This window comes from Nylanderia fulva, unplaced genomic scaffold (genome assembly GCF_048542155.1).
Source record: "Nylanderia fulva isolate GAGA-0341 unplaced genomic scaffold, ASM4854215v1 Scaffold26, whole genome shotgun sequence".
Taxonomy (NCBI): domain Eukaryota; kingdom Metazoa; phylum Arthropoda; class Insecta; order Hymenoptera; family Formicidae; genus Nylanderia; species Nylanderia fulva.
In genome coordinates, this window is record NW_028190325.1 from 1,577,280 (window position 1) to 1,603,229 (window position 25,950).

Here is a 25,950-nt window from a genome sequence, read left to right on the forward strand (position 1 = left end):
AAACGAGACAGGTGGTGGAACAGATCGACCTTCTACTACGTACACTTTATTTTTGTGTTCCACACTCACATCAATTATATAATAATAATAATCATAATAATGAGACGCGATGGCGGTGATGTCAATGGGCCGTAATTAATAATAGTAATAATAATTAATCCGTAATTATATGCGCAATGATAAATCGGTCGCACGCGAAAGAAACGATAGTCTGTCACGTTTAAATATATTATCTCTGTATCCCCTCGTCTCTTAAATTCAGCCTGTGGCCTCCTCTCCAGATCTCAAATAGATCGTTTATACCCGCAGAAGCTACCACCTTGCACTTGGCAAAAAGCTCTTGATATTATACTATATTTATATAGAGGGTGATGCCGCGCGTATATAACGAAATTGTCTCTCTCACACTTTCTCAAATCCCGTCCTTTCACATGGTCTCCCTCATTTTGTTTATAACATATCTGTGTAGGGAATAATAAGGAACGCGTATCCCCTCTCGTTCTGTCAAACAAGCGTACGGATTACACACCTTCCGCTAAGATCGTTTATAGTAATAGATTTATAAATATGCGCGTATATATCACCTCGCTCTCTCTCTCTCTCTCTCTCTCTCTCTCTCTCATCTCCGCACAGGCACGCAAAAATTAAATTTGGTAGTTTTTTTTCTTTTTTTTTTCTTTATATGCATCTTTGTTTTCTTTTTCTCACTCATTCTTACGTAATTTACTTGTGTTCTCTCATAGATAATTCTTTTCTCTCTCGCTCGCATTCTCGTTTGCTCCCTAATTGTAATGTAAGTTATTCTTTAGAACGTAAATCGAGGGCGTCGACAAAGAACGATCGATGATCGAGAGTGAGAAAATCGGGAACGAGAAATCTCGCGCGAAGAGAAGTTTCCTTTGATTCGAACGCATTGATTTTCGTCGCGTCCATCGAATCATTTTTTCATCGACACCCTCTTACGTCTCTTTGGGCTCTTATCTCCTCGTACTATCGTATCGTTATCGTGATAATAGTTGTATGGTTGTTTCCGTCGCGGTTAATGATTAGTTGATGCGTTACAGCCCTTACACTTTACGACTTATGACTTACGTTATACAGAGAGTATCTTACGCACTAAGTTTATCTCTTTTCAAAAAGTCGGGAAGTCCGCCGCTTTGGTTTTTCCTTTTTTTTGTCCCTTATCGTAGGGCCACAATCGACTTCTCATCGTCGATTACGGTTACAGTTTTGTCGATATCAAAATCGAACGGCGCCTTTTTTATCAGAAAGGATGCTCTTTTATTTTCCGTTTTGTTTTCACAACGGTATATATAAAAAAAGCAATTGTTCTCTCGCGACACCGTAACAAACATATATAACTCCGGTTATCCTAATTTGCAATCACGAAGCAGAAGCAACAGAACTTTGTCACACCTGTCATGTTCTCTGTTTTTTTTTTCTTTTACAGTTTGGCTTTTATTATATAAGAGAGATTAATCATCTCGATCTCACTTTGACATTAAAAAAACGCGCGTCAGTCTTTTGCTCTGATGCAATAAAAATAAATCTTCTCCCGCCGTTCCCTTACTTTTGTTCCCGTTTCGGACGAAGCTTCGTCGTGAGTTAATAACTAAAGCGATGCGTTTTCTTATTTCTTAAAAGAGCGCGATTATAATGAGCGTTCTCGCCGATAAATTCTGATAAGCTTTGTACTTTGATAATCATTTCATAATTAAGATTGTCATTGTAATATCACGAAAAACCGAAAAGAAATCAATAAAGCAATATACATCGAATTTATGTTAAAAAGAAATGTAATTAAATTTTTTTAGAGTTCAAAGATATGTTCCAACGAATATATATATATCATCGCGAATAACATTATATATCTATGTATCTGATATCAAAAACTTGCTAAAATATTTTCTTTTTTTTTTTTTAATCTTAAACATAGTTATCATTAATTATTCAATTAAGAAACGTGAAAAAGTTAAAGGGCATAAAAATACGAGTTTATCAATTGGCCGTTTTTCTCCTTCATGATTGCAGATCGAACGCACCAGACCTTCGTAGCACTATTGTAAGTTTTACAATAAAATCACGTAAAAATCGTTAGACGATTCAAGACGCGTCTAAAGGAAACTTTACAAAACCATAAACCATGTCTAGGTAATGAAGTTCATAAAAATGCCGTTTCCTTATTAGAATTTCGGCTCATTATTATATCACGAATTACGTTAATGTTAATGAGAAATGCTGCGAAGGAATCGAGTTTACAAGTATTGTAGTAACAAAAGCTCGTGTTTCAAATTTGCAATTTGCTTAGGGCTTAGAAGGATACGCACTTCGTTTGCACACCCTCTTAGGTATATTTACGTATGTATGTGTGTGTTAAAAAAAACTCATCGATGACTATAAATGACTTAGAATACGACATTGAAATCGAAAGATATTATTATCGAACACTATGCAAACGTGACCTTCATACGCTCATCGTCTTTTTAACATATGATATTTGCAATGACATTTCTCTGGACATATTTAATGAGCGTTCCACATTTAAATACGTAATGAAATAATTACAATGTGTAAAATACAAATATAAATATGTAATTATAATTTTTGCCCTTTCTCCTTGGGATCGATAAAGCATATTTTTGCATAGCTTCTACTTTTTATTGCAGATTTATTGAATTTTTTTTCCGCGAAAACGCATTTGTCAAGTTTGATACTTGATTTATTTCGCAATTTCTTAAATATGCACAGTGAAAGATGCGCGAATGAACCGCGTACTGCAGTTTCTTTCACGCATACATGCAGCAAATCACGCAATTTCGTAAAATGAAATAATTAATCGATCATCCCCGTCTAGCGCGATTTTTATTTCGCGTCATTTTAAAAACCGCGACAAGAGATATAGATACAATATAACGTTTTGAGATAACGGTATCATGATACTAATTATGAACCATGCATCCTTAATTGCGGTTATCGTATTTAAACGTTCTCTGCTTTCTACGTAGATGATCTATCTGATGATCAATGAATACGAACAGATGACTTTTGTGTGCTCGAAAGAATCATTTCCAGATTATATTTCGCGTAAACTTCTCTCTATTGCGGAATGTTATCGGACATTACATTATTCTGATAAATTTCCTGTGAAAGTGTAGGTATAAACAGATATCGAAAGCCAGCATAGCTTATTGCAATAGAAATAATGCGTATATAAGTGTGTGTATGTGTGTAAAGATATCTTTATATTAAAAAACATTTAGATGGAACATGGAATGACTCGATATAGGGAGAAAGAAAAGAAACTTTGAAATTTGATTTCAATTATTCGAATATAATAATTATCCATCGCTGTAACTCGACGAAATTCGCGTCTTTCTCTATATTTACCCGTAAACAGATTGTTTAATTTCCTTCCGAAACAATTCTTCCTAACATCATACGAATGACGATGAATTCCGCGACAGAGACACATCCACGAGGTCTTCAAGATGACAATTATAAAAAAAAAAAAAAAACCATTTATTTAATTCGTAAATTAGTCTGTATGTTGCTCGTTTATATTACAAAAAAATATAGCCAATTGGGTTCGATTCTAACAATTTTCGCATGCCTTGTAGAAATATCCTCCATAGCAAGTGACTATAGGCGAAATGACCTAGGCTAACTGTCAATAGTGATTAATTATTTATCATTATTTTTATATACGTATATATAATCTTTTTATATATAAAAAAGTGATGAAATCTCTTTGTAACTATCTACCATTTAACAGTGAAGACGTGTTTTGCCCTCAGTTACTGAGTGAATGTACGTTCCTCTCCCGAGATTAATGTTCACCGAAATACTTTACACTCGATCTTCATCGATGCACTTTTCACTCGTCTTTAGTTGTCTTGCACGTCGCACGGCCACGTCCTCTTGCGCGTTCTTTCTTTTTAAACTTTAACAGTGGTTTGCACGGTTATTTAATGTATTTCTTTTATGTATAATACACGTACTACATATCGTAATTTATTCTTTTTTTTTTTTGTGCATAACTTGAAAGAGGCAGTATTCCTGACGGCTTCTCGTCGTCCATCTTAAAACAAGTCACGAAAGTGTCGTCGGCACATTCTTCACGTTTCTTCCCTTTCTTTCCTCCTTTTCCCCCTTTTACTAACTACATGTATACTAGAGTGACGATTATTCCATAATTGAAATAGGACCCAACATAGACCAACTCGCCTTAGCCAGGGTGTTGCTTGACGAAATCAACGATGTAATTAGCGAAAATAAATATACGCGCGTTCAAAATCAAAACATAAAAAAAATTATTGGGATAGTGAAACCATAAAGTGCGCAAGTATGTTGCTTACGGAGGGTGGGAACAGAAAGCGAAGAAGCGATAAAAAAATAACGGAAACGCCACGTTTGATTATTTTCCCAAGTATTTTTATTCATCTTATAGTATATACTATTAAAGGCTCAAAATAAAAGAAAAGGCTGATTTCATCAGTGATTTTCTCATCGTCCTGTGTCGCAATTAATCTATCGTTTTTGTCATATTTTTTCTGAGAAAAAAAAACAAATTAAAGTCGGATTTCATAATCTTATTCGCGCAAATAAGGAGACAAGAGATTTTAGAAAAAGATTTCTGCTTACAAAGTTCTTCACCTGTTGTTCTTCTCTTGCATTCTTTTATTTGCGCGCGTGCTGTTAATATGACTAGAGGCTTAATAACTTGTCAATTTTGCATTACTCGTCGATAGAACTACTTTTTCTTACTCGTACCAAGGATAAGAAACCATATTGTTTCAAGGCTTCAAGAGGTACAAAAAGATTGAGAGAGGATTCCCCTCGGCGGGAATCTACGGAATCGCGAAATGCAATAAGCACAGATCTGTTTTCATTAATCTGCTTATTAAAGTCTCCTCTTCCTTCAGAATTCTCTGCTCTAAGATTGTTCCTTTTCGCACGGATATTGTTTCGAAGTTGCGCCAGAAAAATCGAAAAGCGGTCATTTTAATCACGCTTTTGTCTCTCGTTTTTCGAATCGAACTTTGGAAGAATTCTTAATAATACAAAGAATCGAAGGAACAAGAATCTTCTCTTTCGAGACGGAAAAAGATCTTTTGCCCGTTTGACATCCAACATGTACAAAGCATTATATAAGCGAGATTAATCGCGAAGAGTTGTGTATAAAAAAAAAAAAAAAAGAACCGGTTTTACGAAATGTGTCAAATGTTTCGAGAAAATTTGCAACGTCTCTCGAAAGTCCTCATTGATACTCACTTGCTCCGCTCTAGCCAAATTACATAGTTAGTTCCACTAGGAAAAATTTTTCGAAGAATCTTTCGAAGAAATAGTCGCTTTCCGGAATCCACGCTTGCTTCCTCCAATTCTCGCGATTTTTGCTAACTGATACTCGATGATATATTCTTCAAAAATTGTTTCATGATGTCGCAATGATTTCTAACATATACAACGTTATTTTTATTTATATATTACAACAAAAATGCACAAGATTCCTATCAATCTGAGATTTGTTTCCCAATAAACTTAAAACAAAACGCAATAACATGCGATTATTAAATTCTATTTTCAATACAAATATATAAAATACATAAAAAAAATAAAATAAAAATAAAAAAACGCGTGTAAATGAGCGTGGTTGCCGGAAGGCGATTGGACCATATTGCGATATATCCTGCGATACTGAAGAACCATCGACCTTATTTATACTTATATATTAAATATTAATAATTATAAATTACAATCGTCGTTAATATTAATATTATATAATCGTTATCATTATATTATTTTTAAATGCATACACAGTTTCAACATCTATTTCCGACAAAAAAGGACAGAACAGGCTGGAAAGGGAGAGGAAAGTGATGGTTTATCGCAGAAAGAGGAGGGATATAAAGTGAGCTTAAAAGTTATCGAAACAGTACAAATACGAGTTAACGAAAAAGGCTGTAATAAACAAAACGTGATGAGCGAGATGTAAAAAGAAATCACGATAGAAAGGCGGGAGGGGGGGGGGTTATCTCGCGGTTCTTCATTCAACCTGATTCTTTGGGTCCTATTTCAAGGAAATTTCTGGCACGACTCTTTCGATCGAGAGCACGTGCCTGCCTCGTGCACGAGGATTAATTGGCGCTGAATCGATAATGGGAAGAGATACGATACTTCGTCAGAGACGATAGTCGAAGATAATTCTTTTTCTCCTTCCCGCTGTTGCCACAATCAGGGATAATTGGAGTGAGGGTAGGGGGAAAGGTTAAGGTATAGACACTATGAACTAAACAAATACACGTTACATTAAACGTTACTTGACACGTTACGCTGGCCCGTCGCTTTACGCGTTCGTAATTTTATCGCAATAAAAAAAAAGACGAAATTCAATACCTGGTCTGCTTTCTCGCTCACTGATCCGTCACTTCAAGTCTTCTTGTGATCTTCTACGAACGTGATCTGTCGACTTTTTCATTTACCAAACCATCGTATTACAAATTATTTATCAAAGCGTTCTCTGCATTCAACATCGTCATTATTCGCGCATCTCGTGTCTCGTATCCCGTTCCTCCTTTTTTTTTGATTGGCAATGGGCCGCACGCCTTTCGCGCTCTCGTTCACACGCTCTCACAAGTTCCGTTCATTCTCTTTTACTACATGCTCAATCGCTCTCGCATTCGCAAAAAAACGCAGGCGCAGGGCGGCCTATGGCAGAAGTCTATACAAAATAAATAACGATACATCTACGAAATTCATCAAGGGGGTCGTGATAATAATAGCAATAATAGTAATAGTTGTAGCGGTGCGAAGTCGGCGTATTATCGTGTTAAAAAAAGTGATCATCTTGTTATTCTTTTCTTCCTGCTTGGCCGCTCGATGCTCGTGCACGAGGGCAAAGCTTACGTGACAAGTGTGTGCGACTTGAATGTATTTCGAGGCTGCTGGTGAACGATCCGCATCTGTTCTATATTTTATTCGATTACTCGCTTTTGTGTGCAAGTATATGCAATTCGTGTCTTTGTGACTCTTTGTGAATCTCCATTGATACACCTGTGCGTTCAGTGTGCGTCGTATGATTCGAACGCAACATTGCAAGACTATCATGACCTCTGACTGGCTCGTCTTTTATTTCCGGATTGCTACGCAATATCCATGGTTGCACATCCTATATTCTCCGCCCAATACAATTGTGTATCGGGAAAAGTAACTCGCAGCCAACCACCGAAGCAGCCATTAACGGTATTTTCTCGACAATGAACCTTGATTCGAGATGGAAATCTCTCGACGATCGTCGGCACGAGATTGTCGTCCGTCCTTCGAACTTTGGAATCCTCGACTGGGAATACTTCGTAGGAAAAGAACTATCAAAGCCATAGAATAGCACGTGCCTCTCGAAGAAAGTCCTTGAGAAAGGGGAGGAGAAAAAGAAATGCGTGCCCGATGCCATAAGAAATTCTTGACTGTTGGTCTTGTTGTCGGCGCTCATTCTCGATTCTTATCCTCTGCCGCGCATTTTTTGGCAACAATGTATATTCGATCCAATTGGAGTTTAGATTCTTCCTAGAAGCGTTGATATTCGTGGTCCTTGTCGCCGACTTTACTATGTCGCCAGGTCAAGTCGACTACGATACGCCTGTTGCGGGAGTCTTTTTTATCACCACAATCCAAAACATTTTAAAATTCGCTGCTGCTACCATCGCCATTGTTATCGTGAACCTTTCTACGATCGTAATTGTTATTGTTGCTTCTGCCGCTGCTGCTGCTACTAATCGGGTATCCAAAGTTTCTAATCAGCGTCAACTCCGGTGAACCTGACGGGTTATTCGCTAGCGTCGTGACTGCTGGCATGCCAATTTGCTCAGTGGTCAGATGGTGGTACTTGATTCTTATGCTGTATGCTGGTTGACTGTAGTTGGTTCTTTGAAGGAACGTTCTGGGAAGAGCCCCAAGTTAATTCCAAATGCGTAGGAACGAATCCCAAGAACCCGTCGCTACTGCCATGCCGTCTTCCGTAACCCCAAGGCAAGACACGCGATTGTCATGCCCAGCAAGAATGCCTGAAAAATAGAGTTTAAACATAAATATATTTTTAATGTGTAATAGTGATAATGTTATTTAATAACAAAATATTGAAAATAATAAATGCGATAAAAAAAAACATCATCGAGAGAGAAGGACCTCAAACGAAATCTCTCTTCTCTCTTGAAAAAAATCTATCATTCACGAGATATCAATTCAATTTACCAGCTCGTTCCGTCTTCATGGAATCCCAAACATTGCAATTGAAATCGTCGTAGCCCGCCAGCAATAATCTACCGCTCTTGCTGAAAGCTACACTGGTGATACCGCAAATGATATTGTCGTGACTGTACATCGCGAGTTCCTGATCTGCTCTAATATCGAAGAGTCTGCAGGTCGCATCATCCGAGCCTGTCGCGAAAGCGTATCCGTTCGGGAAGAACTGTAAATAATAAATCAAATCGTCAAAAAAATTCTTTTTCGAAAGCACGGTAGTAGCGACGTTCACAAAAATATAATTATTTTTATTCACTTAATGAAAAGTATCTCTCACCGTTACGGCATTTATGTCACTCTCGTGACCCGGGAAAGTCTGCTTGCAGGATCCTTCGCGAATATCCCATAATTTTGCACTAGCGTCGCATGCGCCGGATACAAAAGTGCGTGTATCAGGCGCCAACGACAAGGACATCACATCGCCAGTATGCCCGATGAACGAGGTGCACTGCTGGCCGGTCTCGATGTCCCATAGAGCACTAAATCAGAACAATTCAGCGTTCTAGTTCGCCTCACAATCTTCAAGAATCTTCAGGAGTCTTCAGGAATCTTCAGGAGTCTTCATGATTACACTTAATGATGGAAACTTGGGATAAGGAATAGGAAGAATTTCTTACAAATATATTTTTATTGAGAGCTCTTGTTTCACTTTTCATAACGTTTTGTATTTTTTTAATAGCTAATTGAGAGGTTTATTTTTTATATATATTCATGATTTCTTCTTAATATATGCTTTCAAATTATAAAAATTATAAAAATTATAAAATAATAAAAAAGTTGCAATTTAATTACATTTTATATTAAAGTTTTATTTGCAGTAAATTTCTAGATTTACTTACCAAGACATGTCGCCGGAACTAGTGACGATCTGGTTGTCGTCGTAGAATCGACAGCAGGACAAATACCCAGTGTGACCCGGAAGCTCTCTGCTCACCCGCACATTACCTTCCCTAGTTTTAAGGCTATAGATGGAACAGATATTGTCCAGCCCACCGCACGCTACATAACTACCCGAGGGCGCGTATGCACAAGTCGTTACCCATGAGGACCGCAATGGAATTGCGTGAACCTTATTGGTGGTATAACTGTCCCAAACGATCAGTTTGCCGTCTTGCGATGCGGAGACTAGATTCCTATATACGAAAAGTACAAAACATCCTGAAGAAAACGTGTAAAAGTAAAAGGGGAGAGAAAAATCTTTCTTTATGTTATAATATCTTTCCTAAATTTTTCAAATTTTAAAGTTTTATGACGTAAAAAAATATATATTTAAGCAATAGCTGTAAATATTTATGTTTTTGTTTTCTCGAATCTTGTTTTTCATATAGAATTCACAAATAAAATTTTATTTACATTGAGATTTCACACCAATGTGCCATCATCTAATCATCTACATCTAACATCATACCTGGAGTCACTTCCCCAATGCATCGCATAAATCTTAGCTAAGTGACCGCGAAGCGTACGTCTCGTGCGCATTTGTATGCGACCGATAGGTTCCATGCCCGATGTGGCCTGGGCCAAGGACGTGTCGCATGCTGCTTTCCTGGCATCCTGCAGCATGAGATCATATGCAAATTCATAAATCAATTTACGATCTATTTCTCGCATTTGATCTCTAACGCACGTAATGATCCGCAATAAGTATTTAAGTTATTATTGTTAGTCGCAAAAGAATATGACGAATAAAAATCTCATTCACATTCTATGGTAATTAAGGCATGAATATTTAACACGTTAAAATGACATTCTAATCAGAAGATGTTGACTAGTAATCCATGTCGTCATCGTATAAATTTAGGAAATTATACATAAAAATGTTATTTAATTCCATGCCCATGTATACACGAATTCAGCACAAAAGGTCAAACGACCAAACATGCTGCTGAACAGAATGTTAAAAATTCCCATGAATTTTAAGGAATTAGAAAAAGGAAGTTACGGGGTGAGAAAAAGGATTTTCAGTGAATTGTCGACGTGCTCGCGTGTCTTTAGTCCGATATTATGCCGCAATTTTGCCTTTCAGTTGACCTTTCAGATCGAATCGTAATGCAGTAGTACATTTAAAGTGATTTAATATTAGTTGGATATAACTTCTTACCGTTCGTAGTAATAATATTAATCTCTCTTCATATTTCAAGATAATTATTAAATTCTACAGTAAAACTGCGCAAATGCTAAATCTGTAATTTGATTTTGCAAGTTGTAATAATTGCAACTTACCCTATATTACTTCATTGAAATCTAATTTTCAATAAAACAATGTGAAATAGTTTAGAAATTTCATAAAAAATATCAAAAAAATACATTGATGATGAAGACAACGTCAAAAATATTAACATAAAATTTCAATCATTATTTTAAAAATGTTAATCACAATTGAAGAAAATATTTAAACATTTATTAATATATCTCAATAAAACTTGAGATAAAAATTTGATAAGAAATATCAAAGAAATATATTAATGGTAAAGACAGTGTCAAAAATGTGAATTATACGAAATGTCAATCATTATTTTAAAAAATGTTATGCGCAATTAAAAAAAATATTTGAACATTTATAGTATATCTCAATAAAACAATTTGAGATAAAAATTTGATAAGAAATAGTAAAGAAATATATCAATGGTGAAAACAGAGTAAAAAATGTTAATTATACGAAATGTCAATCATCATTTAAAAAAATGTTATGCTCAATTAAAGAAAATATTTGAACATTAATGATATACGCATGTGTTATTGCGCGATGTACATTGGCAATTTTATTTGCTAAACAAAGTTGCAGCACGCGTCATAAATAATTAGCAGACAAGACCAATAGCGTAGTCCTTTTATCGTAAGCGCATATTTCCGCGCATACCGTGCGAGCGCGTGCATTTTATGCATGTATAAGAGGGAAAGGCAGGGATGAGGGGAACGCATAGAAGAAAGAGAGACGAATACATCGAGAGAAGAAACAAGACATGGAGTGAGAGAGAGAGAGAGAGGGATGGTGGCGTATTGATCAGAGAAGCGACGGTTATGCCGCGCCCTACCACCACCACACTACCACCACCTAACCAGCTTCATATCCTCACAACTATACGGAAAATCATTCGCCATATAAACGAGGTAAAAGAAGAAGAGTAGATGAATATATCTTTTATCGGTTAAAATTTACGATAACGTCAAGAATAAAGAAAGATGCGGAAGAGAGTTATATAAAATTGGCATATAAAATCTGGCATATAAAAATAAGCCAATTTGATATTTTTTTATAGGCTTAAGCAATTTAATGTTACAAAGTTAAATATTGTCGTTTCAGTCTAACAAATTTGCTTTAGCATTTGTATACCATAATTGCACGCAAGCAATCTATTTTTTCCTTCAACAAATGCAATTAAAGATATCATAATACAACAAATAATTATTTATTAACCAATATTTCCTTTAATTTGAAAGATATATTTCGCGAAAATCGCGAATAAACTGTTTTTAGAAAAACAAATCTTTCTATATAGGATAAAAAAAAAAAAAAAGAAAAAATAATCTTGAAGCGGGTACTTACCCGAATGGAATTTTTCAGCGTCTCCGCCTCCTGACGAAGACTGTCGAGCTCGTTCATGATGTCTGGCAGATGACGTGCGAGGCTTATGAGAGCCCGTTAACGGGGCCGAGAGATACTGGAACGTCGCAAGGGTGAGACTGAGGAAGCTCTCTCCTCTGGTTTCGCCTCGGAGAGGGCTCACAGAATGTAATTTCTACGATGATGACGGATGACGGTGACTCCTGTCTGTGCGGCGCTTACTCCTCCGCGGGAGAAAGGCCGATCGCGAGGCCGGTGTCACGCCGTCGAGAGTCCTTCCGGCGGCCACTGGCGAACCCTTCCGAATGTACCACTTCCGTAAGACAGGATCCGAAGTAAAAGAAGAAGAGGTAGATGCCAATGGGAATGAGGATAAGATCCGCACCGTCTTCTTCCAACGAAATCAGAGCTACCGGCAGCTTTTCCCGGCCCCACCTCCTCGTCTTCTGCCTTTGCTATTGCCTTCGCGGCTTCCGCTTCCGCCGCTACCACCGGAATCAGAGCCAGACCACAGCTGACTTCTCCGCCCCACACGCCAGCTTCGACACTTCTTGACGAGACCGTTGCCACCTCTGAAACACAATATTTCAAATTAGTCAACTCAATTGTCCGTGATAAGCTTGTATATACTTAAATCATAGTATATGGAAATGGAGTCTGAAAGTATGAGCCTGAAAATTATTTCCCTCTATGGTATCGTGTCGGTATTCTTTATTAAAATGACGAAGAAAAATGTTGAAATCTTTTTAATATATGTATAAAGCTTTCAATTTATATAAAATAAAATGCAAATGTTAATTCATCTTTTCTCGACATTTGCAAGAATTTATCCTTTCGTACGGAGAAATTCTAAAAGTGCTAAATTAACAATAACTCCATATTTGTCACATGTATTTGCTGTATGTATTTGCACAATGTTTTACATAATGTGCGCGAACAACGCACGGCTTTTGCTACAACTCGAGGAAAATGAACAGACGGCATACCAAAAGGCAAACGTCATCCGAGAATTACCGCGGTTTCTTAATGACTGTAATAGATAATAGCGTCGACTTTGCACGCGGCATACAATACGTGTTATCAACGCAATGTTGCGAAAATCTACATATGCTCGAAGAGATATCAGAGACTGTGAGATATCAAAGTATAAAAATATCGAAGATTTTAAAAATGTCGAAATTTAAATAATTAAATATTTATATATATACTCTCTCTCTAATAGTAATGAATTAGAGCCTCTCAAACTTAAATATTTATTACATCGCTATTTTTGGATCGTCTAGTTAATTGGCACATGTGCTGCTTCCGAACGTAATACGCCAGTGAAAATAAATAGTTATTTCCAGACGCGCGTAATAATTCATATTAAAAAGCTTGCATATTAAAATAAGACATTCTATTTTGTCATACGAGAAAGAGAGAGAATAAGATAAATAAAATTAAAAATTTCATTATATATGATTGCGACTCTCATTTTCGCGAAACCTGTGCATAGAAAAAAATCATTCTAAGTGCTAAATTAAAGTGCATTATTGAAGAAAAGACTCGTCTCTCTCTCTCTCTCTCTCTCTCTCTCTCTCTCTCTCTCTCTCTCTCTCTCTCTCTCTCTCTCTCTCTCTACCAACAGGACAACGGCTTTAATTAAAATAATTGCATATAGCCATTCTATATTAACGGCAGAACGTTTCTTTGATCGAACACATATATGTATATATATATATATATATATGTACATCTATATATAACACACGCACGCACGTACGTACGTATATAAGCCGGCGCGTGTAAAGAAAAACAAAATATAATTATCGGATCACTAAAAATATTTCGGTTGTGACGGGTGCGCAGATATTTTTATCGCAACCTCTGTCTCTTTCTCTCCCCCTTTTTCTCTGCCGAGTTGCAGCGATTCGAGATTCGAGTTTCCGTCAGCGTATACTTTTCCTTGAGAAAAACGTCAGCCACGCGACGTATATCACCGTCACGACGGCGAACGGATCCGTCGACGCCAATGCAACTAGTTATTGCAATGTAATATCGATACTCGGAAAACCGATAATTGACTGAAAACTACTGACACGTTTGCCATTTCTATTTTAGATAAGTTACCAATTTTATCTATTTTTTGAAGAAAAAACATACATATTGGACTGTGTAATCATTGTCGAAAATAGTAGAGTACAATATTAAAAAGAAGAAATGTGTGTTATTTTTTTGAGAAGACAAAATCTCTGCTGTATTTAGGAAGTTCCCAATAAATTTTTCTCTCTTGTCTTCTATTTTAATATTTTATACATTAACATTCAAAATAATTGTCTTAATTTTGCTGAGAATGTGCATAATAAATCATATGATTCCCGAACTAAAATTGATCCAAACTATTAGAATCGAAAATTATTCTACTTTGAATCTTGCAAGAAAAATCTCAGAAATGATAAACAAGTATATGTTACATATTTTTTATCATTATGTTAAAATCAAATTAATTATTCTAAGCTTATTTATGCTTTGTAGGTTCAAACAATAAATTGTTCAAATTTTATTAATACTGAAAACTTTCAAGTTTCCTCTATCGAAAACAAGGCAAAACTTTCCTCAATATTACATCGCTCTGTTAAAAAATTGCCTCGCAAATTAGCATAATTAATTACGTTCGAATAATTAAGTAATCCACGATGCGTTTTTCACATTCGCAAAATTTCATGACCCGGGGAAACCGAGGGTCGACTCAATGCGAAATATTTTCATTTTCCGGAGAAAATCGACGAGAATTAAATTTGTTGCACGCGCAAATACTATAAAAAGAATAATCATTTTTTTCTAATTACAATATACAACGCGAATTAATATAATCCAGCCAATTAGAAGAAAAATCCATCCAATTAGAAAAAAATTTGTATTTGGTCATATTATGCTTGAACAATCCTTGGGAAAGTAATTTGCATATGAGAATAAAAAAGAAAAGAATTAACTCGAGATAAAAAATGGCAATAAGAGCCAAGTGTAATAACTAGGACGTATATACTTTATTGTAAATCTAAAATGTGGATCACAAGTATATAAATAGCCTACGTTTTGGGTCTAAGAATACTGAGAATATCGCAAGAAAATCACTTGATGAATATAATTATGAATATATGTAGAATAATGATTCATATTTAAGCGAAATTGTGTCGATGATGAAGAAAGTATTACGAAAAAGAAAAACAAAAGGAAATATAAATATTCTTATAAATATGCAATTAAAGAAATAAATTAGATAATTGTAATACGACAGATACAACATAATAAAAATTAATATTTTATATAAGCTCTCTCTCTCTCTCTCTCTCTCATTTGTCAAAATAAACTATTCCAGACAAAAATGCTATATGAAAGATTAACATTCATCAATATAAAAAATAGACATACAAATCATATATATGTTAGTTTTTCATAAAATCAATATATAAGATCTATTAATAAATCGTTATTTATATTAATAATGGCACACCTTTAGCTATGTAAAAGGACCAAAGTACCATCTATGAAATGAATCGTCACGGATTATATTTTGGACATTTTTACCCCCGCTTTTGATCCAAAAAGATTCTCATTGTTAAAATCACGTCGGCAGTGACACATAAGAACCTCATACTATCGATGAGTAATCGACGATAAGCCGCTTGTCCCGGCTGAGATACGAAGGCCGATGAATCTGCGAGGCTTTCGCGAATTATCGATAACGAGAAAGGGCGCTATTGACGCCAGGGGAAAACGCGGGCGACGTCACGTATAGTATATCGGCTTTTCTGCTTTTTCCGTGCGCCATTGTCCCGGCTAACTAACTCGGACGAGCAGCGGAGAATCTCTCGCCGCGGCTTCGATCGGCTAGGGGGAAAAAAAAGTGGAGAGAGAAAGAGAGAGAAAAAAAGAGGCGACGCGACGCGTCCTCGCCTACGAAGGTGTCGAAGCGGAAAGGAAGGTTCACATGCATCGATGGAACTCACTCGCTCCGTCCCACCGTCACCGCCACTGCTGTCAGAGGAGCGTCATCGAGCCCGCGGCGACATAACCTCTCCCGTACGCGGTAGAGCCACCACCACGATCACGAGCACGACCACCACCACCAGCAGCAGCAGGAGCACCGCTACCACCACCACTACTGGGTCGAAACGGATTTGCAACCCCGTCAAAAGCGCCGCCACTCGTCACCGCCAGGTTGCGCTCGTCGAAACGCGACTTCGCGCGAGAAGAATAATCCACCCCCGGCGACGAGGAGACGCCGGAGAATTTTTAAGTCCAGCTCAGAATGACAGCTGACGTGGAGGAAGAGCCGGAGAACCTCGGAGTTCTCCACTTTTCAGATTCAGTTCCCACTTTCTCTACGCGGTCTCGTCCTTGGGACTCTATTCCCAGATTAACCCGTCGTTAAATTTCACTGGACTCGACACGGAGCTCTAGGAACAAGCATATACACGCACGCACGCAACCTGAAGACGAATCGATTGAACGTCGTCGTGCGGCTCACCCCACTCGTCGCTCTTTTTCTCCTTCTCTCCCTTTCTATTTAATATCCATGTACATCCTTTTTTTGCGCGTTCGCTCTCGCCGCACCGTCTCGTTTCCAGCGATCGTTCTCGGGCGCGTGAACTCACGAAGGATACGGAGGAACGAGCGTCGTCGACGAGGTGAGCGAGTCCGAGACGACGCGCACTTCGACCGGAGAGCCGACGTCTCGGCAATCTCTGAACCACACCCAAGGAAGGACGTGATTTCGAGAGAAGGCCGGCCGGGAGGACGAGTCGCTCGAGGTGGGAGAGATGACGCTGGCGCCAGTGCGCCCGCGTACCGAGCAGCCGGCGTCCGAGAGGACGCCGTCGTCGACGTCCTCGTCGTCGGACTCGACGATGACAGGTTGCTGCTCGAGCCGTTAGCTCAGTGTATACTGTCAAATCTTAGAGAAATTTCTTTTCTGAGGATTCTGTATGATTTTCCAGCAGATACCTTTGCTCAATTCCAGGTCAAATTACAGGATTTTAAATAATATTTAAAATACAATTTGGAAATAAATTTTTACGTCATTTTTTTACATATATGTATTTTTTAATATAATAATGTAATATGTAGTATTATATTATAATAAAATATGTTTTTCCGGTCTTTTCGCAGGGAGTATATACTCTGTTAGTTGTTGTTGCTGCTAGCAACCTGATAATCATTCATCCGGGAAAAGTGGAGTGGATAATTATTATGAACACACACCGAGAGTACTATGTCATTGCGCGAGAAACGACGAGAAATTAAAGAAAGTCGAGCAACATAAAAAAAGCAGATATTCTAAAGAGCGAGCAAAAAACATTCGGAGAGCAGGGAAAGTAGTTAAACTAATATTGATATTGATCGCGCTGATAATTGCGTATTGTTGATTTAAGACGTGAGAGAAACGCAATTTTAATTAGAAACGTGACTTAACATCAATCTTCGTGTCGAAAAACAAGAAATTAATTCAAATCGATACCACGTTCAACATTTATTTATATTATGACAGGTGGCATTGTGCCAAGCCTCGGTGACAGTTAATGCCAGATTAAACTCGAGCTTTAAATGGCAAAGAATTATTTTTGTCACGGTGAGAAAAAAAAATAAAATAAAATAATTGAAATATCACGCTCTTGATACAGAAAATTCCATTATAAAAAAAATTTCAAAAATAATTGATCACAAATCTCCATTCAGGCAAAGTCGCAAAAATTTCGGAGCAAAGCAACATCTTGAATTCAATAATGATCAATTAATTTTTTACAATTTTTCGTCACACAATCAAACCGCAGTGTCGTCGAAAACTTTTTATCATCCCTTTCATGAAATCTGCATACGCGAAGGACTTTTATTCACTTGAGAGACATCCGCTGTTGGCAAACATATTTTCGACGACAAAAAACGCGTGTCTCGCGAACAAATTTGATCGCATACAGCAGTTCTCAGGATTAAGGAAAAGAAAATTTCACTATAAAAAATTTTCAAAAATAATTAATTACAAATTTCCATTCGAGCAAAGTCGCAAAAATTTCGGAGCAAAGCAACATCTTGAATTCAGTAAGAATCAATTAATTTTTTACAATTAACGTCACGCAGCTCAACCGTAGTCTCATCGAAAGCTTTTTGTCATCCCTTTCGTGAAATTTGCATAGGATTTTATCCACTTGAGAGACGTCCGCTGTTGGCAAACATATTTTCGACGACAAAAAATGCGTGTCTCGCGAGAACGAATTTATTATCGTGCAGCGGTTCTCAGGATCAAGCCCGCGGCGCAAACACTCGAGACAGCCTAACGGAAGAGTCGTTTCATTATCAAATTCCCTAAGCCGTTTCCCTTCAACGGGCTCCCGGATGCGCGAATGGGAGCAACAGTTGAGCCACGCGGGTCAACGTCCAATGTGATCTCGCTCTCTCCCGGTCTCTCCCCCTTCGATGTACGTCGACTGTACACAACCACGGGGCTGCTGCCAAGTACCCCCCTCCCCACACACCCGAACGCGTACACTGCCGATGCCTTTGACAAGCGTGCTCTTTGGGGTACCGAAGGGTTAAAAAAAAAAAAAAAAAGGGTCAAAACGCGCGCCGACAGTTGCTCAACAGGCGGGCGCAGATGAGTCGACAAGTTGCACCTGCGCGGGTATTTCCGGTTAGGACAGCTAATTTTATGACTTCTGTCATGCTCGTATATTCGAATGTAAATCGAAGATAAAGAAGGTTTTTAATTAAATTTTTGCATCAATTATTTTCCCCGGCTCGATGCGACCGAGTGCGTTAGGATGAATACTCAAATCTTAGGAATAAATTCCCTGAGGATTCCATGATTTTACATTTGTTCAAAATATTCCAGGTAAAATTAAAGTATTTTAAATAATATTTATAGAATACAATTTTGAAATAAGTTTATTTGTTATACATAATTTTTTAACATAAATGAAGTATTTGTTTAATATAATAATGTAATATATAGTATAATATAATAAAATATATATATTTTAATATATACTTTATATAAATCTAATAAATTTTATATTCTTTGAAACTATATTTTAAAATCAAAGGGACAATTTTTTTTCATTCCTTGAGTTCAAATCAAATTCCCTGAGAATTCCAGATTGATACTCAGGTACCCTGAGTGTGTAATCGAATTTTTATTGACCTTCCCTAGATTTTATATTCTGATACGGTTCTATCGAAATCTTTATATAGAGATGCCTCTCGAAACTAAAGTTAATAATAATGATTAAAGCACACTTTTTCGCAAAACACATATCTCTTTTCTCGAAATTAAATCCAGATATCATTCAGTTATCAGTGAATCACATTAGTTAAAATCATAGGAAGCTAAATGTCTCACTTTAGTGCGGAATCATCGATACCTTAAAATACGTCATGACGTAAATGCATTGATCGATCGATCAAGGTTCGCGTGTTACGATTCGTACTCATTTTCTTTTTTGAGAGTGTTCTTTTTGTTTCAGTAGCGTTTATCTCAATGATTTACCAAAATAGCGAGATAGATACAAATGAAATTACACGCTTGGGTCATCGAATCCTAAGACGGAGAAGAAATGATACGGCGCACGCGAAGAAGGGAGAGGAAGATGTACAGGTAAATGACGTTAGAAGGTGAGTTGTGACGTCAGAAAGTAACCTGAAGCAGGCCGCGTGGCGCCATCGGTTGCCCGTTAATTTCTAGATGCCGAGGGAGACGTCCTCGTTTCTATATTAGGACCTAATGCAATATCTAACACAGAATGCTCGGCTTTTTTTTCTAAACGTGTCATCGCGTGGGCGTTGCACAAAGAGAGAGTCGACTTTCTTGCGGACGATAAAAAAATTTGATTATATTAAAAACTGTCTCCGGTCGCATAAAACAGGGATAAATGCGCGTGTGAATGCGCGTGTAACTCCTGATTGATCGCATGCTTAGAGGTACAACTGGACCGTATAAATTACATTACATTCAATACACCTGGTATATAATATTGATCGTACAGCTTCGACATCAATGAACGGCATTTAATGTTCGCGAACGTGGTACTGCGCTATAAAATGGAATCGCCGGTGCTACTTTATGAATGAAAATAGTGTCACGAGAAGAAAGTTCGACTTTCGCGACGAGCAGATTCCAATTAACCGGCAGAAAAAAAACAGACAATTCGTCAGGCGAATTTATAGGCGGAGGAAATTTGCTAAATCCAATTTGCTTGCCGATGTTTTTTTTATCGTAATCATTATCGTACACTGCAAAACTTCGTGTTAAACTCTGTCCTAGTTTAATGCAGTCGCGTGACGTCATTAGCCTTACGAGAAGAATTGCTTGCCGCATAAAATGCGTCTATGAGATTTTTTCCAAGTGTCTTAACGGTGTTCCAATTTCACGACTTATGATTTATATAATTACGCAACGCAAATACATAATAATTATTGCGTAACAGTTTAACATTAAGACAATATTATATAAATTACGTATGAGGATGCGAACGATTATTCAATCTACATGATTTAAATCAAACTTTAGTGCAGAGAAGATTGACAAAGCAACTGTTAAATTAACAAGCCGACCTTTTTTTATTATATTGTTATTGATTTATCACCTTCCGTTTTATCTCCCACTCGGAATTACTCCCTATCCCCAGAAGAGACGATATCTCGGTGACAAATATAAGACAGACAGAAGGACGCGATGAAACGGGACGTGAGATTATAAGAGGAGAAAGGAGGGCTGGCAGTTGAGAGATCAGAAAAGGGCTTAACATTGAGAAACATCATCCAGCTCGAACACGTTGACCCTTTTGCATCGGTTAATTAACGCGACCTACTAACCGTCCTGTAGACCGCGATCGCTATTTAAGAGGCTCCTTGACGAGTGTTTCCTATCGAAGACACATCTGCACAAAACTCATCACCGTTCGGCACACGTGACGTTATCTACCGCGATGAAATTATACGGAATCGCACACGAGCAGAGTAACAGTAGTTCCGGATGGGTTTAACTTCCTACGCAAATACAGTCGCAATTGAGAACAATATTCAACTTGCACAAAGTCAGCACCGTGTTAGCAGTATCTTTGTAAAATATATAGAGAGGGATTCAGGAGGAATTACTCATTTAATTAATTAAAGTTTAATTTTGTATGTGAATGAAACGTTAGGGAAATATAACTCACAAGATTAAAGATTAAATGCAGAGTATTAAAAATTCAATATGTGTATATTGCGTAACTATGAAAAGAAAAAAAATACGTCAAAGTAGATTTTATAAAATAATCCACGATTCTATAAATAAATTCACGATTACAAAATGTACTATAAAATAAGATGAGACGTTTAATATGTATCTGAAACACCCCGAGATATTTTTCTGATCGAACGTATCTCTCGCGTTTCGGGAGGATCTCGTGGGAATCGAAGAAATGTGAGCGATTTATTGCGGCGTGCAATTGATTCCTCGGCCAGCCTAATCGGTAGTATCGATAACGCACATGATAGTCGATGTGTCTCAAGTGGAATGCTGTCAATTGAGACTCAAGACGCCACTTGTCTCCATCGCGCACGACAACTTTATATTCCGCGGCAATTAAAGCCGATTAAGACAGCCGTGGCCGACAATTGGTCGACCAATTGCGAGACGAAATTGTGACGCGCGCGTCGCAAGAAACTATTTTTTCCCCATTTATTCACCAAAGCTCAGACGTTTCGCCCAACATTTTTTTTTTCACGTTTGTCGCGTCGAGCTAAGCCGTAGTAAATACCGCGTGACACCTGTATAACACGCTTGCGCAAACAGCCGGTCTTTGTCCATTATCGCTCTGTCCTATCTTTTCCTTTGTCATTTCTAACTTGATTTGTTGCGACCATTAACCTGAGATCTGCCATTCGGAGAATGCCGAAGATAACGCTAATAAGACGCGGGTCGCGTGTCAAGCTTTCGCTATATTGCTCGCTATATTGCTCATCTTTCGTGCATGAGTCAGATAATCGGGAGAGCAAGATAGGCGTTAAATACCCACGATAAAAGTTACTGCGATGATGATAATAATAAAGAGGAGATTGTTCCGTTGATGAAATAAATTGCATAATGAGAAAGGAATGCTTGCGGAAAATTCGCTAAATTTCAATACTGCCTTCAAAAAGGCAACCGAATACTCTACAATACTTGAAGAAAACTTGTTAAATACTATAGTAAAAAAACAATAATACATCAAATTTAATATACCAATTAAACATGATTCGATGTAAATCAGTTTTTTATCAATAAAATCGTAACGTTGTAAAAAATACTGATTGCGTGACGAGAAATACGAAGTATATATACATACGTATATTTAATACTGACGGAAATCATGCTGTGTTATGTAAGAAAATTCACAGACTTTGCCTTGCATCACGTTCTTGGAATCAATACTTTTCAAAAGGCATGCACAGTAGAAATTATCACTTAGCAGTTATTACAGTCTTAAAAGAAGAAAAATACGTTCAATAATCGGCAGACTTGCGCTTTATTATTTTTATTTTTCAAACTCTTATTCGTGATTTTCTGGCTACTTTAATAACTTTATTTTTAATATGTGATTAACATAACTCATTACTCCATTTAACAATCATTAATCTTATTGTTAAATAAAGAAATATTATCCTTATTAATTAAATAAATAAAAATATAATTGACCTCTTATTATTATGTCAAGTTCTACTAAATTAAATAGTTGAAATTAATTAAATTTACAACTAATTAAATAGTTGTAAAATTGTGTAAAATTTACTATAAAAAGTTAGATCAATAATATAAGTATATCTTTTATCCACGCAGCACTCGCTATTTTTTTTTTTTTTAATATCAAGCTTCGTATTTATTACACGCGTAAAAAATTTACCTCATGGATTAGGTAACGTAAACTTTGCTTACACAAAGATCTCTCGTGCATATCATACAAAAGCAACTTGTGTTACGCATATTGTGCGCTACGAGATAATCCAAGTCGTCGTCAAACAAACGTCAGAGGCGTCGCTTCGCCGAAGGAGAACCGGTGTCCGGACGTTTTCGGAGCGACATGCTGCGCAAACATTCCTAAGACAAGAACGTCGACATTCACACGACCTCAATCATTAAATAACGATTCTTGTTTTAATGACAGAGATATTTTTATATAAAAATTCAGTATATCTCGAAAACCCGTTTTGAAAGAAATTATGCCCGATTGCACCAACGTCATTTTGGCTTCAAGTTGGAACTTAAATATGTGTCTATTTTTATCTTTCTTTTTAAACAAATAAAGACACACATATATATTTAAGTATCGTTTAAAACCAAAATGACGTTGATGCAGTCAGGTCTTAATTATTCTGCTTATATGCGCGACTAAAAATCTAAAACTTGAAATAATCGATTCAACTGTGTCAACTGTTGCTACAAAATTAGTCTAAAGATCAATGATATATCTCTATGAAAACAATTCGAGTCATTTTACGATCACTATAATATAAACAATCGTACAAAGTGACAGGTCGGTGCTTCTGTTGATTCTCGCATAATCTTTGAAAGATTTACTGCGGCCGAGCCGGGGTGATTCTTTTTTCTTGAAACCACTAAAATATGTATAGCGCAAGTACGAGTGCAAATATCTCGGAAGTCTGTTCCAATCAATGATCGCATCGATAATGCATCCCGTAATCGCGACGCTCGATCTATTTCCGGCGACTCGTTCGCCGACCAGTTCGTGCTTACTTAGTCGAATTAGAGCGACCCTCGCGAATAGAAAGCGGATGTTACGAATGTATCGTCGCAACGATTTTTTTTTTTGACGAATGACGTGAAATCGAAGCGACATTACGAAAGAGAGATTTTTACACGTCGCGACTGGCACATCGTCGTTTTCGCAAGGTCAAACGATTCGTCCTCGTAACGGGGAATCGGCGTTGCGTAGAGAAAGTCTTCGGCGCACGATCGAAATACGTAACGGGCAGAAAACGGAGGAGAATTTTGACACCGAGTGTAGGCCTAGGCGACCGCCATGATGGCGGTTTATCGAGTCGCGCGAAGGGCGGCCGGGCGGCTTGGCCGGAGCAGCGGCGCATCCGGAAGTCGTGAGATGCCGGAATATGGAATTCCACTAGTTACATACCTGGAGCTCCCTGACGGAGCTGCGCTCGGAGCTTGGAATTCCCGGCTTGATGCTTCGGCCTCTGTCTCTCTCTCTCTTTCTTTCTCCGCTTTCGCACTCGCTCCCTCTGCTCTTCCTCGTCGTCCTCGACTCTCACATCGATGACTACGCACTTTCCTCGTCACACCTCTCCGTCTCGAGCACCGTCGACTCGACGGGCAAAGAGAGGAAAACGCACCGACGACTCGAGTTTCCTCTCGCTGTACCTCTCCACGGAGAGAAAACACTATCACCGCACCCGAGCCGTTCTTTAAGGTTAACTGTCGCGGCGGACAATCGTGACGACAACGGCCAGCGACGACGTCGACGACGACGACGACGACGACCGACGATCTACGACCTTACGTGGACGTTATCGCAACGGCGAGCCGGCGGGGCGACACGGGACGATCGCGTGTCAACGTCTCGAGATGCACGACGCTCGGATCGTCGTCGACGATTGTTTTCATTCGACGACACACTCGAAAAACTCGACACGAACGAAACTAGCAGAGCTGCTGCTGCTGCTGCTGCTACTGCGGCTGCTGCACCTTCACACGGCTCTGGCGGGCGGCAGGCAGGGCGGGGCTCCGTGCTTCGACTCTCGTGAACCCCGTGTAGCCGCGAACCGCAGCGCCGGTAGCCGAGGAGCGCCGAGCGCGCCCGAGCGCTTCCGAGCGCTCCCGAGCGCCGCCGAGGCCGCACGACGCCGTGGCTCGGCCATTATTCAAAATTCCGGCGTCGCGGCGGGCGGTAATGTTTGCGTGTTCCTCGCGCGATTTATTATAAATTACGCGAGTGTCGTCGACAGAAATCTTTCATGGAATGATGTCCCACGTGAGCGCGACCACGCGAGAGCGATGGAGATCACCGCCTCGTCGTCGGCAGAATGTTAAGTAAGTGCAGCGAAAATTGATCGTGCATGTAGTTTCGGCGATTCGCGTAATGGCGGATCGAGTTTGAATTTCTACGCGGTTCTGCCAACTTAATTTTCCTCCCTTCTCACGATTTATTTATCCTGTACGTGATATTTGAATTTGTGAATAATCCTTCGCTTTATCGTCGAGTTAATGACGGAGGGTAAGTCGAATTTATGTACTTTTTTACCGAAATCGCGGCACAAGATTGCCGATTAAAGTTGACGTGACCAAAGGCGCCAAAAGTTCATGCATGATCGTAATCGATATTTATTTTACACAATTTTTGGCCACGCTACACAATAGTGTTATATTTAATGCATATATTAATGTTTACGCGCATGTTTATTTTTTGGAGCTATATATATTGCTAAGTGCGAATGTAAATATGTTTTTATATGAGTAATACGAGCCGAGCTTGTTTGAATTTATTTTATGTGAGGTATGTATATACGTGCCAAAAATGTGAGGCATGGCATTATTAAAGGAAAAATTTATCGCGGCGGATAATATAATTCTCTCGCCTCTCACTTCGCTAGTAAAGTCACATTCTCTTTATCCGTTCTGGGTATGGAATAGCTCTTTCTTTTACCCACGACTCTCTTTCTTTTACCTCTTACTATTCCACGATAACTTTATCGACGAGAGATATCCGCAAAATAACACAATCAATATACGACATCGATCCGTCCCTTCTTGCAAATCCATCCTATTTTCTCGTTAGCAAACACGTAACCCCTGCGAACGACATGCAATGTGTAAATTAATATGTAAAAAAATAATAGATATTTTTAATTATATGCCTCAATGTACAAACTGCATTTTTATTAGCTTTATAATAATTAAAAGAAAAGCGTTACACATACACACATTTTTTGCATAAATAAAATTTCTCCCTTGAATGATTTTTATTTATATATTGTACACGCTTTATCTATTTTATTTTATGTCGAATACAATCAGATAAACGTAACAATCGTGAGTAAAGAAAACGATTGCGTTATATAAT

General features: G+C 38.0%; 1 protein-coding gene across 2 annotated transcripts; it reads right to left on the reverse strand.

The window, feature by feature from the left end:
• Window positions 1–26: 26 nt before the first annotated feature.
• Window positions 27–24,614, reverse strand: Gbeta13F (guanine nucleotide-binding protein subunit beta-1). Of its 2 annotated transcripts, none has more exons than XM_029313315.2 (7): window positions 24,007–24,614; window positions 11,843–12,432; window positions 9,704–9,849; window positions 9,135–9,428; window positions 8,573–8,774; window positions 8,245–8,461; window positions 27–8,057 (listed from the first exon to the last, which is right to left on the reverse strand). In XM_029313315.2, the coding sequence occupies exons 2-7, from the start codon at window positions 11,897–11,899 to the stop codon at window positions 7,951–7,953; spliced, it is 1,023 nt and encodes a 340-aa protein (XP_029169148.2). In that variant the 5' UTR covers window positions 11,900–12,432; window positions 24,007–24,614; the 3' UTR covers window positions 27–7,950. The 2 variants fall into 2 exon arrangements, with proteins under 2 accessions (XP_029169148.2, XP_029169149.2); XM_029313316.2 differs by lacking the exon at window positions 24,007–24,614 and adding an exon at window positions 15,850–16,605.
• Window positions 24,615–25,950: the final 1,336 nt, after the last annotated feature.